The sequence below is a fragment of the Condylura cristata genome, unplaced genomic scaffold, assembly GCF_000260355.1.
Source record: "Condylura cristata isolate star-nosed mole 26May11 unplaced genomic scaffold, ConCri1.0 scaffold00009, whole genome shotgun sequence".
Lineage (NCBI taxonomy): Eukaryota > Metazoa > Chordata > Mammalia > Eulipotyphla > Talpidae > Condylura > Condylura cristata.
This window is the reverse complement of record NW_004567110.1, coordinates 20401828-20414542: the sequence shown is the minus strand read 5'-3', so window position 1 is coordinate 20414542 and position 12715 is coordinate 20401828. Positions and strand designations below refer to the sequence as shown.

Here is a 12715-nt window from a genome sequence, read left to right as displayed (position 1 = left end):
CTTTATAACATTTTATAACAACCTAGGTTCTTCTTGTTATAAAAATTTCAAATATATACCAAATAAGGAGAAAATGGCACAGTGAACCCCAGTATACCCGTTACCAGTTTCCATAGTCATGAACTTCAGCCTATCATTTTGTTTCATTTATATGCTCACTCCACTCTCTTCAAGTGTTGATTATTTTTTTAAATGTATCCCTTTGTTTTGTTTTGTTTTTAAGATTTATTTATTCTTACAGAACTGGGGTACAGACCAGAGATGCAGGGGGGTGAGAGGATTTACCAGAGACAGAGTGGGGAGCAGAACAGGCAGATTGAGGAAGTACACTGCTCAGGGGAGCAGTGGGCGGGTCAGGAAAGGTCTGCCACGCCATGTGGGTCACCTCTAGGCAGGGGATCGAACTTGCACTGAAAAGCGGTGGCAGCTAGCTTGCAGTGCTGCACTTTAAACCACTCCACCACCAGGGAGGGCCAGTTGATGATTATTTTAATGTTGATCACAATACACTATCTCAAGCACTGTGCTAGACATTTAATACATATATCTCATGTAATCCTCATCATGATATGGAATAAACATTGTCCAGCTTTGCCGGATATACAAATAGCTACGTAGGGGCTTAAGATTTCTCTGACTATGGACATTAATCATTTCTGTTCCATTTTAAATCTTATGATGGATCCAACACAATCAGCAAATACTTGGTAATGTAAATTCTAGAAGACATTGTGTAAAGAGAATACCCTGAAAAGTTCTCCATGGCATCAAATTTTAAATGTTTGGTTAATTATATTTTGTGCTTTATGTCATGCATTCCCAAAACACTCACCACTGAGGCGGTGAAAAATCGTTTGGGGGAACAATAAACCTTTACTAAGCGATTATTTGTGCCATTCCTAAGAGACAGTATTTCTGTGGTACTAAATTTCATGGATAGTGGTAGGGGGTAGGCCTAAATCTATGAAGATTCATGGAAAAGGAAGTGAAAAAACTCAGAAATGCTTCCTATTTCATTTAAAGTAGCAAAGATTTCCATGAAAATGTTGAAAGCAAATTGGAATTTGGAAAATTGTATTATCCTTTAGAGTTTTATACAAATATTTTCATTCAAGAAAGACATCTTCACTCTTTCTCTCCTTATTCCCCACTCCTGCAGGAAATGCAAGAATAAGTAATGTGGAATTTTATCACAGTGGTCAGGAAGGCTTCAGGGATGGCACAGATCCAAGATACGCTGTAACATTTCTTAACCTAGGACAGGTTTGTACATTATTTTTCATTTTTTCATAACAAAATAAAGTACTTTGATTTTAGTTCTATTTAATGTTACTAAACAAAATTTTAGAATTGCTAAGGCTATAAAGTAGTATAACAAAACGCTGTTAGGTTAATTTATTGTCGAAGCCTCCTTCGACATAGTGGCATTTTATTCTACTCATTATGTACATGTAAGATTAATTTTTAAAAATCAGAGAAAGAGCACAGATATGAAATAAATGCAGATCTGTAATAATATTTCACATCTCTATTATAATAACTAAAATATTTCCCAATAGTTTCTATTAAACAAAAGTGAGTATTGCTTACATTTCGCAGCTGAAAAGCTACTCTCTATATCCATGCCTCTGTCAAAAGTGGGAACTATTTTCCAAGAGGGTCTTTTATTTTCTTATGTTGGTTTAAAATTGAATCCCCCTCACCTACCTATTGATAGGTTCCTATAGACTTTTGGAATGTAACCCCTTGCTAGAGAATTATTTTTTGTAGTGGACATGGGGGTTTAGTGTTTTAATAAAAATTAGTTCACTGGCTGAGAAAAAAAATTCTGTTAATTCTAAAGTAAACTATTCTGAAAATAGTTTTTATATCTTAGCATTTTATAGATAATGATAGAAGTATACATGCATAGAAAAAGTACTCAACTTTTCAAACTGCATTTAAAATAAGCAGATATTTTTGTTTTATTTAATCATAATGTATGCAAATGTATGGCCATTCCCCAATGTTAAACATCTACTTGGAAATCATCTGCTTTAATGAATTATAAATTGAGCACTTTATCAAGATTTGTGTCCTGAAAGTCATCTACTTCAAATTTTTTAAATCTTTTTTTTTTCTTTTTTTGTTTGGAAAATGTTCACTGAATCCTGTAGAGTCAAGAACATGGCTCCTCTTATGTCCGTGGTTGTGCTTTCCACAGTGGTTTTTCTCCAGCGATTGGTGTGTTTGGGACAGACGGGTTGGACATAGATGATAACATCATTCACTTTACGGTGGGAGAAGGTAACATAGTAATGTCCTGGTCCAATAATCTGCCTTTCTCAGGCAGTCTTGTCTACAAACTCTAGTGCCTTGCAGTCCAATGGCCTACTCTGAAGAACAGAAAGGTCTGTGTCTATGTAAATATGGTGCTTACTAAACCACCAGTGGTCATCCAACCCTTGACATGGGCTATGTGACTGAGGAGCTGGATTTTTCTTTTAATTGTAGTCCGCTTAATTTTTCTTTCTTTACATATGACTGTGGCTACCTGATTGGACAGGACAGGTTTGAGATCTTATGTGAGTTTATCCAGTCAAATTATTGGATCCGTAGTTTAAATTACTATGACTTTTGAATGCTGCTCACATATTTACAAATAAATGTTATTATGTTATGAAAAGTAAATTTGATTTTATGAAGTTATCCTTTCTTGAATAACACTGTAACATAATACAGACATATTTAATATGTATAATATTTGTGTGTTTATTAAAATCTGAAGTGATTTTATAAACCCATGAATTCAACAAGCACCTCCAGAAGATCCTAACTCAGTGAAGTTAACACAGAAGTAGAGTTTCACTATCTTAGGGTTTAGAGGGCTTACTCTTTAAGAGGTTTGTTTGTCAGACTCAAAGTAGAAAATTTATTTCATGGGAAAAATGAATTGCTTGGGCCCTCCTGGCGGTGTAGCAGGTTAAAGCACAGCACTAAGAAGCTAAAGCCACTTCAGCATGAGTTCTATCCCTGCCCTGGAGGTGACCCACATGGTGCGGCAGACCTCTCCTGACCCTCCCGCTGTTCCCCTCATCATTGTGCTTCATCACTCTGCCTGTTCTGCTCCCTGCTCTGTCTCTGGTGAATCCTCTCAAAGCCCCTACACTTCTAGCCTATACCCCAGTTCTGTATGCATAAATAAATAAATCTTTAAAAAAAAATGAATGGCATCTCCCATAAATGAAAAGTATATTTGCATATGTATTTGGAGGATTTATTTTTTACAGGCATTAGAATATGGGGGGATGCCAACAAGGTCCGAGGAAATTTGGTTACACTTTCGGTTTGGCCAGGAACCTATCAGAACAGAAAAGATCGAAGCTCAACTCTCTGGCATGCAGCAATTGAGGTAGGAGAACAAATTTAATTATTTATCCAAATTATCAAGTATAATTTCCTTATTCTGTAGAAATTGTGAATCTTAAAATGTTATAGCAACGTGTTTCTTCCTTTTGTTAAAAAGTAGTAAACTCATAAAGTGAATAATTAAAGAGCGATAATCTTTCTTAAAAGATGTTGCAACCTTCATTTGCTACTGGGTTTTATTTTATGATATTCTCCATTGGTTTAAGTAGTTCTCTTATTTCCTTGCTTTAACATTAGTTATTGCTTTCAGCAATATCAGTGCCTTGGGGATGGGTGTGGTCTGACCCTATACCTCTAAATCATATGCAGTACTGTAAAACAATGCTACCTCAATAGAAAAAAACTTGGCTTTTAAATAATTATCTCTTCCATGTTCTAGTACACAGTCTCATACTGTTAGCTGACTTCAAATGTCTTGTACTTAACTCAGAATATAGTTTCCATTCTCAAACAAAAAATTAGAATGAAAGACTATAAAATATCTAAAATCTTTCTCATCTAAAATTCTTATCATACGCAAGGTTATGTACTTTTTTTAAAGATTTATTTATTTATACATACAGAACTGGGGGTACAGGCCAGAGGTGCAGCGGGGAGGATTCACCAGTGACAGAGTGGGGAGCAGAACAGGCCGACTGATGTAGTACACTGCTGAGGGGAGCAGCGGGTGGGTCAGGAGAGGTCTGCTGCACCATGTGGGTCACCTCTGGGTCGGGGATTGAACTCATGCGGAAGTAGCTTTAGCTTCTTAGTGCAGTGCTTTAACCAGCTGTGCCACCAGGGAGGGCCCAGGATATGTACTCTTATCTGACATCACTCACTGAGCTACTCTTATTTCCCAAAAAGTTATTTCAATTGTTCTAGGTCTTTAAATGTAGAGTAAAGATCACAAGCAAGAAAGCAAAGTACAGAAGAAATGATTTGCAAGAGACCATAATCAGTATTCTCTTGCTGTGTTTTATTTAAAATGAAAAGGAATAAATGTAACTTCCCTTGATGGAGTAAAGATTGAGTTTTGTTTTTGTGAAATAATTAATAATTAATATTACCTTAAGGTAAAAACTGAAAGCCTGAAATTTAGTATATATTTATGAGGCAATGATGCTCTTTTCATCTCTTTATAGATGACTAAAATAGACTCAAATTCCAAATCTTTAAAGTTATCTGTATTTTTGAAAGACTTGATTTTAAGACAATTTTAATAATTGTGTTTGTTAAGCATTAAGCAATTGAGCAAGAACTAAATCTTCTGTGCTGAATGCTTTTCATTTTTTGACACTTTAACTTCACTCATAAAATAAAAATTTTAGTAGTGGTTTAACAATATGCTAACCTAGTTTTTTATTACAGCAGACTCTACTAAAACTAATGAACATCTCTATTGAATCTTATGATCCACTATAGTCTAGTTATCTGTTTTTCTTAATAAATCAAATTGATAATTGAATTTGACAGAGTAATAAAATCCTTGTAGTCTTGTTATAATACTGAATGTGGTCAATGGCTAATAAATACTGAACCATATCCAGTGGATTTTGTGACTGATACAAAAAATTTCTTTAATACATTTGTGTAATAAAGTCTAAACTATCATATGAACTGCTGGTCTTACCCCTAAAAACCTATGGTAACGTCAGGGCTTCGAATATAATACAAAGTTGAAGAGGATGAACAATTAATTAAAGTTTTCCTCCTGAAAGTGTAGTCATGATTAGTTTTCCCGTATTTGTTGTTTGTTTGCTCCCATATGAGTCTGACCCAAAGTATTTTCTTTATTATTGCCCTAGGTAAATAGAGGAACCAATACAGTCTTACAAAATAATGTAGTAGCTGGCTTTGGAAGGGCTGGATACCGCATTGATGGAGAACCTTGCTCTAGTAAGTTGTTTTAAAGTCATTAAACATAGTCACTAAATAAAATGTATTAGAAATAATTATTGTTTATAAGTTCAGTGTGTAATTACCTCTTCTTCCTGGGCACTGGCAGACCTCAACAAGCTAATTGACTTCAAGATACAGAGAGGCTGAAGTAAAAATGGATGATCATTTAAGGACAAATATTTTGCATGTTAATGATTCAAAAACTCTAACAGCAACTTCAGTTTTTGATTTGACTGGTATTGGTATCATCCCACTTCTTTTGCAAAAGCATACAGATAACCATGCCTGTGGGGATATGCCATTATTTTATGCGTCCAATTTAAAGGAATATATCCTCACAATTCATGTTAAAACCTGCAAGTATGCAAAAGTCAAAGGACTTGAGCAGACAGTTCTCAGATAACATTTCTCTTCATCTGATTAGTAAAAATCAAAACTTAACACCTAATCTCTCACAAAAGCTGTAGGAAAACTGAAACATTTGCACATTGCTGTTTGCAGGGCAAAATGAGATTACATTTTCAAGGGCTGTGTCCTTGATATGTTCTCTTATTAAATATTTTATTCCCACAGTTAAGAAAAGGTCATCTTTCTTTGACTGATAATTTAAAAACATGTTATTTCTCTACTATTTCTTTGAGTATTGTTATGGTTTTATGAAAATCAAACTTTGATCTGTAGCTGTGAATAGCTATTAATATGTATAATGCCGTAGAATGCATTTTCACTGACAATATTTTTATTCCTACATCATCAAAAATTCGGCTATGGTTGAATCCAAACTTCATACACTTCCTTATGAAATTCACGTTTAGCTTAATCACGTATTAGGAATTAAGGGTGCTAACAATAAGCCAAGTGTTTACAAATGACCCTAACATTATTTTAACAGTGAAAGGACAAATTAGGTAAGAATAAGCACTAAATAGAGCAAACCATTTATTTTTGAGCAATAAAAATACTTGATCGTCTTATTACAATTTTCATTGGAATGATAGATTTAAGTTCTTTTAAAATTTTATCTCTAACCAATACTATTTGTAAAGCTAGATGGCATGGCTCGTAATGTTAATTCTCTGGTTCTGTATTTCCTTCTGAGGTCAATTTAATCCCAGGGAAAAGTGGTTTAATAATGAAGCCCATGGAGGTTTATATGGGATCTACATGAACCAAGATGGTCTTCCTGGATGCTCTCTTATACAGGGATTTACCATTTGGACATGTTGGGATTATGGGATTTATTTTCAGGTAAATGTGATCCACGTGATAGTTGTTAATTAATTTTCTTTCGTGATTGTATTTTGTGCTATGTAATCTACAAATTGTGTTGCAGACCACAGAGAGTGTGCAAATCTATAATGTCACTCTGGTTGACAATGGAATGGCCATTTCCTCGATGATTTACATGCCAGCTGCTGTATCTCACAAAATTTCCAGTAAAATAGTACAAATTAAGGTAAGAAGTGAATACAACCATATAAGGAAAAAAGAACAACTCTGAGAAGCATAAAATTATGAAGGTTTAAGAATGATTTCCTTGACGAACCTGATAGTCTAAACCTCTCGCCTTTGCTCCATTGCCTTCTGCCAAGAAGCTCTCAGACTTCCCCTTTCTTCCCCCCTTCCCTTGCTTTTTCTTGCTTATCACCTACTAATTTTCCACTAGTTTTTACTTCCTTTGTGAAGCGTTTCCTGAACCAGCTTAAGTGGCCGTTGACATACCCTCTTCTTGTTCCTGGGGTTCCCTGAACATGTCCCCACCAGAGCATCCCAGAGAGGCCTGCCTTCCCTCCCACTTTTGAGTGTCATTCTACTCAGGACAGAGAGTATCAGTTTTTCATATCGATTTAACAAATGATCTGCTGAGGCCTCCCTGTGGTGCCAGGGACTAACTCTCAGCACTATCAAGCTATTGTCAGGCATTGCAGGAAGAGTTCGATCCCCCACCAGATTGCTAACCCACATGGTGCAGCAGACATCTCCTGTCTCACCCACTGCTCCCCTCAGCAATGTATTTCAGTCAGTTAGTCTGTTCTGCCCCTCCCCACTCTGTATTGGGTGAATCCTCTCACTGCCTCCCCACACTCTATACTTCTGGCCTACACCCCAGCTCTTGTATGCATAAATAAAATAAATCTTAAAAAAAAAAAAAAGATGTCTCTCAAATGTAGAGGTTTTGAGTCTAACTACAGTAGAATTTAATATCATTCCTTATCATGTTTTCTTTTTCTTTTCTTTCTTTTTTTTTTTAAAGATTTATTTATTTGTGCATACAGAACTGGGGTACAGGCCAGAGGCTCAGGGGCGGCGAGAGGCTTCACCAGAGACAAAATGGGGAGCAGACCAGGCAGATGGACGAAGTACACTGCTGAGGGGAGCAGCGGGCGGGTCAGGAGAGGTCTGCCACACCATGTGGTCACCTCCGGGGCAGGCGGGAATCGAACTCATGCGGAAGTGGCTTTGGCTTCTCAGTGCTGTGCTTTAACCCACTGCGCCACCAGGGAGGGCCCCTTATTATGCTTTCTTTTAGAAAAAATCTGTTTTAAAGCTTTAATGTTTGAATTTTTTAATAGAATTCATTGATTGTTGGAAGTAGCCCTGAATTTAATTGCTCTGATATCCTTACTGATGATGACCCCAATATTGAACTTTCTGCTTTGCATAGAAGCTCTAGACCTCCATCAGGTAAAAAAAAAAATGGGGGCTTTAATTTTGGTGTTCAACTGAGTAATGCATATTCACATTTCACTAACTTGTTTTTGTTTCATAAAAGGTGGGAGAAGTGGGATTTGCTGGCCTACCTTCACCTCTGCCCATAACATGGCACCTCGGAAACCCCACGCGGGGATCATGAGTTACAATGCCATCAGCGGCCTTTTGGACATCTCAGGTAAGTTTAAATAGCGCCTTTGACAATTAAGTTCTATGAAGAGTTGGTAGCTCTCAAGGTTATTTAACGTTTAATATTATTTAATAATATTTCATTTTTAGTTAAAAAAAATGGTCTAAATTAATCTGTGCAGCATGACAAAGAAATCAGACATCAAAGTTAATTTCCAGAATGGCTCCTGGCAAAATTATTACATAGTAAAGAATTGACATTCAATTGTCCCTCTAAAATAACAGAAATAATTTAATATTAAGATTTAATATTAGTTTCTGTAGAAATACTGTCATATATTTGGGAGTATGTATTAATATCTATAGCTGAATAAACTTGAATTCATAGAATTTAAGTGTCTTGCTAAACTCTCATACCTTTTGACAAAATTATGATTCTAATCAAGGTCTGACTTGAGATCCACTGCTCTGTCACTGAACCAATTTTTCTCTTTAAAATGGTTATTTATGAATTAATGTGGTATGCACATCAGTTATCATTTTGCCCATCTAAAACATTGTCATTCTCTATTTCAGTGTAGTACTGAACTTCTGAACTTCATAAAAAGTTTATTTTTTGCCTCCCTCTCCCACATGAAATGTTTAACCAGTGTCTTCTCAAAGAAATCAGTTCCATAAACTAAACATCTAAGTTTTGACATATCATTTCTCAAGACTCTAAGTCCCAAAAATGCAAAATAAATGATTATCATCATAAAAAACATCAGTGTTACTGACGGTGATGCTGCTGCTAAAAGTGATTTAGCATGTTATATAGGTTTTAGTCAACATCTATTGCTTTCAATAAAAAATATGCTCTGTACTAGTATAAATATTATATAGGAATAAAAATATTCTTATGAAATGAAACCAAATTTCTCAAAGGAACACAAGTAACTTTTTTCTTTTATAATGCATCACCTTAGAGGACAATATATGAATGATGTTATTCTTAGTAGAAGGTTCCCTAGTAGAAGAGTCTTAGAGGACTCTTTGTGCTAATGCTTTCTTGAGAAATGCTTTCAGAAGGTACAGATGAAAGCAGAAGAGGACAAGGGACGTTTTTAAGCAAGGATGTGGTAAAAACTGGGGAACAGCTGCCCTTGATCTCTCTGAGGTCTCTAGCATGAGAATGAATCACTTTTGAGGTGGGGATTGGTCATTCATACTCCCATACTAGTAAGTCAGTAAGTGATTATAGCTGCCACTGTAGGAAGGGCCTTATTACCTGAGTTATGTAACTCCTGTTTGGCCAAAACTAAGTTTTGGAAAGGAGAGCAGCTCTGGGCTGTTAGCAACCGATACTCAGAGACATGGTTGTGCTCACTTGTTTCCACGTGTGTGTATTCCTTGAACCACTCCATCAGCCTTCATGACCTCCAGACACATAGACCCTAAAACTGGGCTTCTAGGAGTGATGATGAATAATTTTTCCTACTAATCCCCCTATTTTCTACGATTTGGGAGTTCAGCAGCACATAATAACTTTTCATTTTAGGTGAATGACATCTTGTAGGTTGTCACCTCCAGAGCTGGCACTGCACGTGTGACTTCAAGAGACTATTCCAGCAGACTGTTAGATTGACAGATCCCAGATACTGCAACATGTATTAGCCTGGCCCTCTACCATACCTCTTGGAGAGTTATGCAATTAGTCAGCCCTCCCTGGTGGTGCAGTTGGTTAAAGCCCAGCACTGCAAGCGAGCTGCAGCCACTACAATGCGAGTTCAATCCCCAGCCCCTGAGGTAACCCACATGGTGCAGCAGACCTCTCCTGTCTGGCCTACTGCCTCCCTTCAGTAGTGTACTTTGTCAATCTGCCTGTTCTGCTCCCCACTCTGACTCTGATGAATCCTCTCATCAGCCCTGCACCTCTGGCCTGACACATAAATAAATAAATCTAAAAAAAAAAGTGTTATGCAATGACATTACCCAGTGGTGGCAACTGAGTATGTGTACAAAATGGAAAGGAAAACCCATAGTAGGAATGCAAATTAACCCAGTCAAGAAAAAGTATTATCCTATTCAGGGCAGAATAAATCTGATACAATCCACTTTAATTCAACTGACTGTGTCCCCGAGGAACGATGTATACGGGAGACTCAGCTCTGGTTCTTTGGCAGGTCAGGTTACATCTTAAACAGTGCAATAGCTTCGTGAAATTCACAAAGAAGCCCGTGTTTTTGGGCCTGTGTAGATACTCCATTTCTACTCCAAAGTTGCTCAGTTCATAAGCTTAATGTCTAAGAATGTGGGTGTCCAGGGACAGAGACTAGCTGGCCATGTCATTGTGTACCATCTTTCTTTAATGCTTCTTCAGTGGTGGAAGATCCTTGATCATCTTTAACCAGCCCTTTGTGTTTACTGCCACAGACCCATCCAAAGAGCTTTCTCCCAGGCTTCTTTTTACCAGATTATCCAGTCCTGTTCATTCCAGGCCCCTGACAAGGCAACCAGTTCTCATTTATCACTGTCCACAGCCATGATATCCTAACGTCAGACCACATCTCTCTCCACATGAAGTGGTAATGTCTCCCCATACCACATTCCCTCAAGACATTCATATTTGGAGCTGAAAAATCATTGACCTCACATCATGGTTTCATCTCCTATGCCTATTTGTCAGAGCTCTTTAATCTCTTCATAGTCAGTCATGAAAATTCTTACAATTCTGCTTCATTTATCATGAATGATTATTTTTTTTCTCAAGGTTAAAAAAGCCCTGCTAGTAAAATGGAGGATACCCCCATCCATACTGGCATGCTGCTCCTTATCCAGGCTTCTATTCTATCCTCCTTGAAATCCACCATCACAATTTACTCCCAGGTACATTCTCCTGATTCCTCCCTTATTCCTGCTTCATTCCCACCTGACTAGGGAAGCTCGAGGTCTGCTTTGAGTTGAGATGGACTAATGGGCTATTCACCAAAAGAGCTACAGGACAAAGCTCTACAGGACAAATAATGCTAGGTTTTTCTTTCACCTAAGGTTGGAATTCCATGTTCAAGGTAGTGTTAAATGATGTGTTTGGTGGAATGCACATGAAAGAAACTGATTTTATCATTTATTTGGAGAATATAATTATTTTTCTATTATTTATATTTTAGGTTCTACATTTGTTGGCTTTAAGAATGTTTGTTCCAGTGAAACTAATGTGGTATTTATTACTAACCCTTTAAATGAGGATTTACAGCATCCAATCCATGTGAAGAACATACAGCTGGTTGACACTATTGAACAATCAAAAATATATATACACAGACCTGATATAAGGTAAAATAATGAAAACCCAATTTTTTTCTTTCCTGTCTTCATAGTTTTCCATAACCTCTTTCCTTGCCATACTAAAGCAGTTTATCTCTGTAAAAATTTAACCAGAATTATGAAAAGTGACACTATTTTTAACTTGATGTAACTAGGCCTTAATATGTTTTTTTTTCTCATAATGTGTGTTCCTTGCATCATAATTAATACCATCATTAAGTAGAAAACTCAGAGATAGGATCAGATGTATGTTGTGTATTAGTATTTCTGTGTTAGTTATCATTGTGAGGGGCCTCACTCATGGCACAGGAGGGTAAGTCTCATCAATATGAAGCTATCTGCAGCCACTGCATTGTAAGTTCAATCCCCAGCCAGAGAAGTGATCCACATAGTGCAGCAGACCTCTCATGTCTTGTCCACTGCTCCCCTCAGCAGTGCATTTCAGTCTGTATTTCAGTGTATTTTCAGTCTGCCTGTTCTGTCCCCCAACTCTGTCTCTGGTAAATCCTCTCACCCCCCCACTTCTGTTCCCCAATTCTTTTATGAATAATAATTTTTTTAAGTTATCATTAGGTATAAGAGAAATCTTTATAATTTCTTCCCCTTTTTTTCTCTTTTGTTTTCTGTTTCTTTCCAAATATCTTACCACACATCCTGCAACATATACTTGGAAATTAAATGTTGGTCATTATCATCGCTGTGATGAAGAATATACAGAAACTTAGAACAGTGATTTTCAGAGAAATCCGTTAGTATAGAACGTTTCTAGAAACTAAAATACTCAGACTCTAAGTTTTAAAGGAATATGACTATTACTCTTTTTAAAAGGAGGAAACCAGGAATTTGGGTATAAATAATATTGGATGAAAATAATTCTATTAGAGGTCTTTGATCATGTTTGGTATTGGTAGATGTCCAGGAATAATGGACATAACTTAACATCACCTCAGAGAAATGTGTAATTTCATAAATAGTATGATTTCATCTGATTTTGATTTAATGACAGTACCAAACTTTGTCATTTAATAGTTGTTGACCTGCAATGATTTGTCTCTATAGAACCTCTCCCCACCATTAAGTTATTAGTTCCTATTTAGTTATCAATCTATCCTTCAGATCAATATGACTTTAACATCTAGGTCATGAAGAAAATGTTACAGTTTGAAAGTTAAGGTATTCGAAATCTGTGCTTTGTTAGAATCTAATTGATACTCTCCCAGATCTTTTATAAACAGCTTACCCAGTCCCCAAATGCTCTGAATTGTGGCCGACAAGAATTCAT

General features: G+C 36.6%; 1 protein-coding gene across 1 annotated transcript in view; it reads left to right on the top strand.

Moving 5' to 3' along the window:
- The window catches only part of PKHD1L1 (polycystic kidney and hepatic disease 1 (autosomal recessive)-like 1), a 135503-nt gene that overhangs the window by 107304 nt on the left and 15484 nt on the right, over positions 1–12715 (top strand). The window contains exons 60-68 of the mRNA XM_012722926.1: positions 1160–1263; positions 2157–2286; positions 3270–3391; positions 5196–5286; positions 6389–6537; positions 6623–6745; positions 7863–7974; positions 8063–8179; positions 11277–11442. Coding sequence (XP_012578380.1) covers positions 1160–1263; positions 2157–2286; positions 3270–3391; positions 5196–5286; positions 6389–6537; positions 6623–6745; positions 7863–7974; positions 8063–8179; positions 11277–11442 — 1114 coding nt within the window. The remainder of the gene's footprint in view (positions 1–1159; positions 1264–2156; positions 2287–3269; positions 3392–5195; positions 5287–6388; positions 6538–6622; positions 6746–7862; positions 7975–8062; positions 8180–11276; positions 11443–12715) is intronic.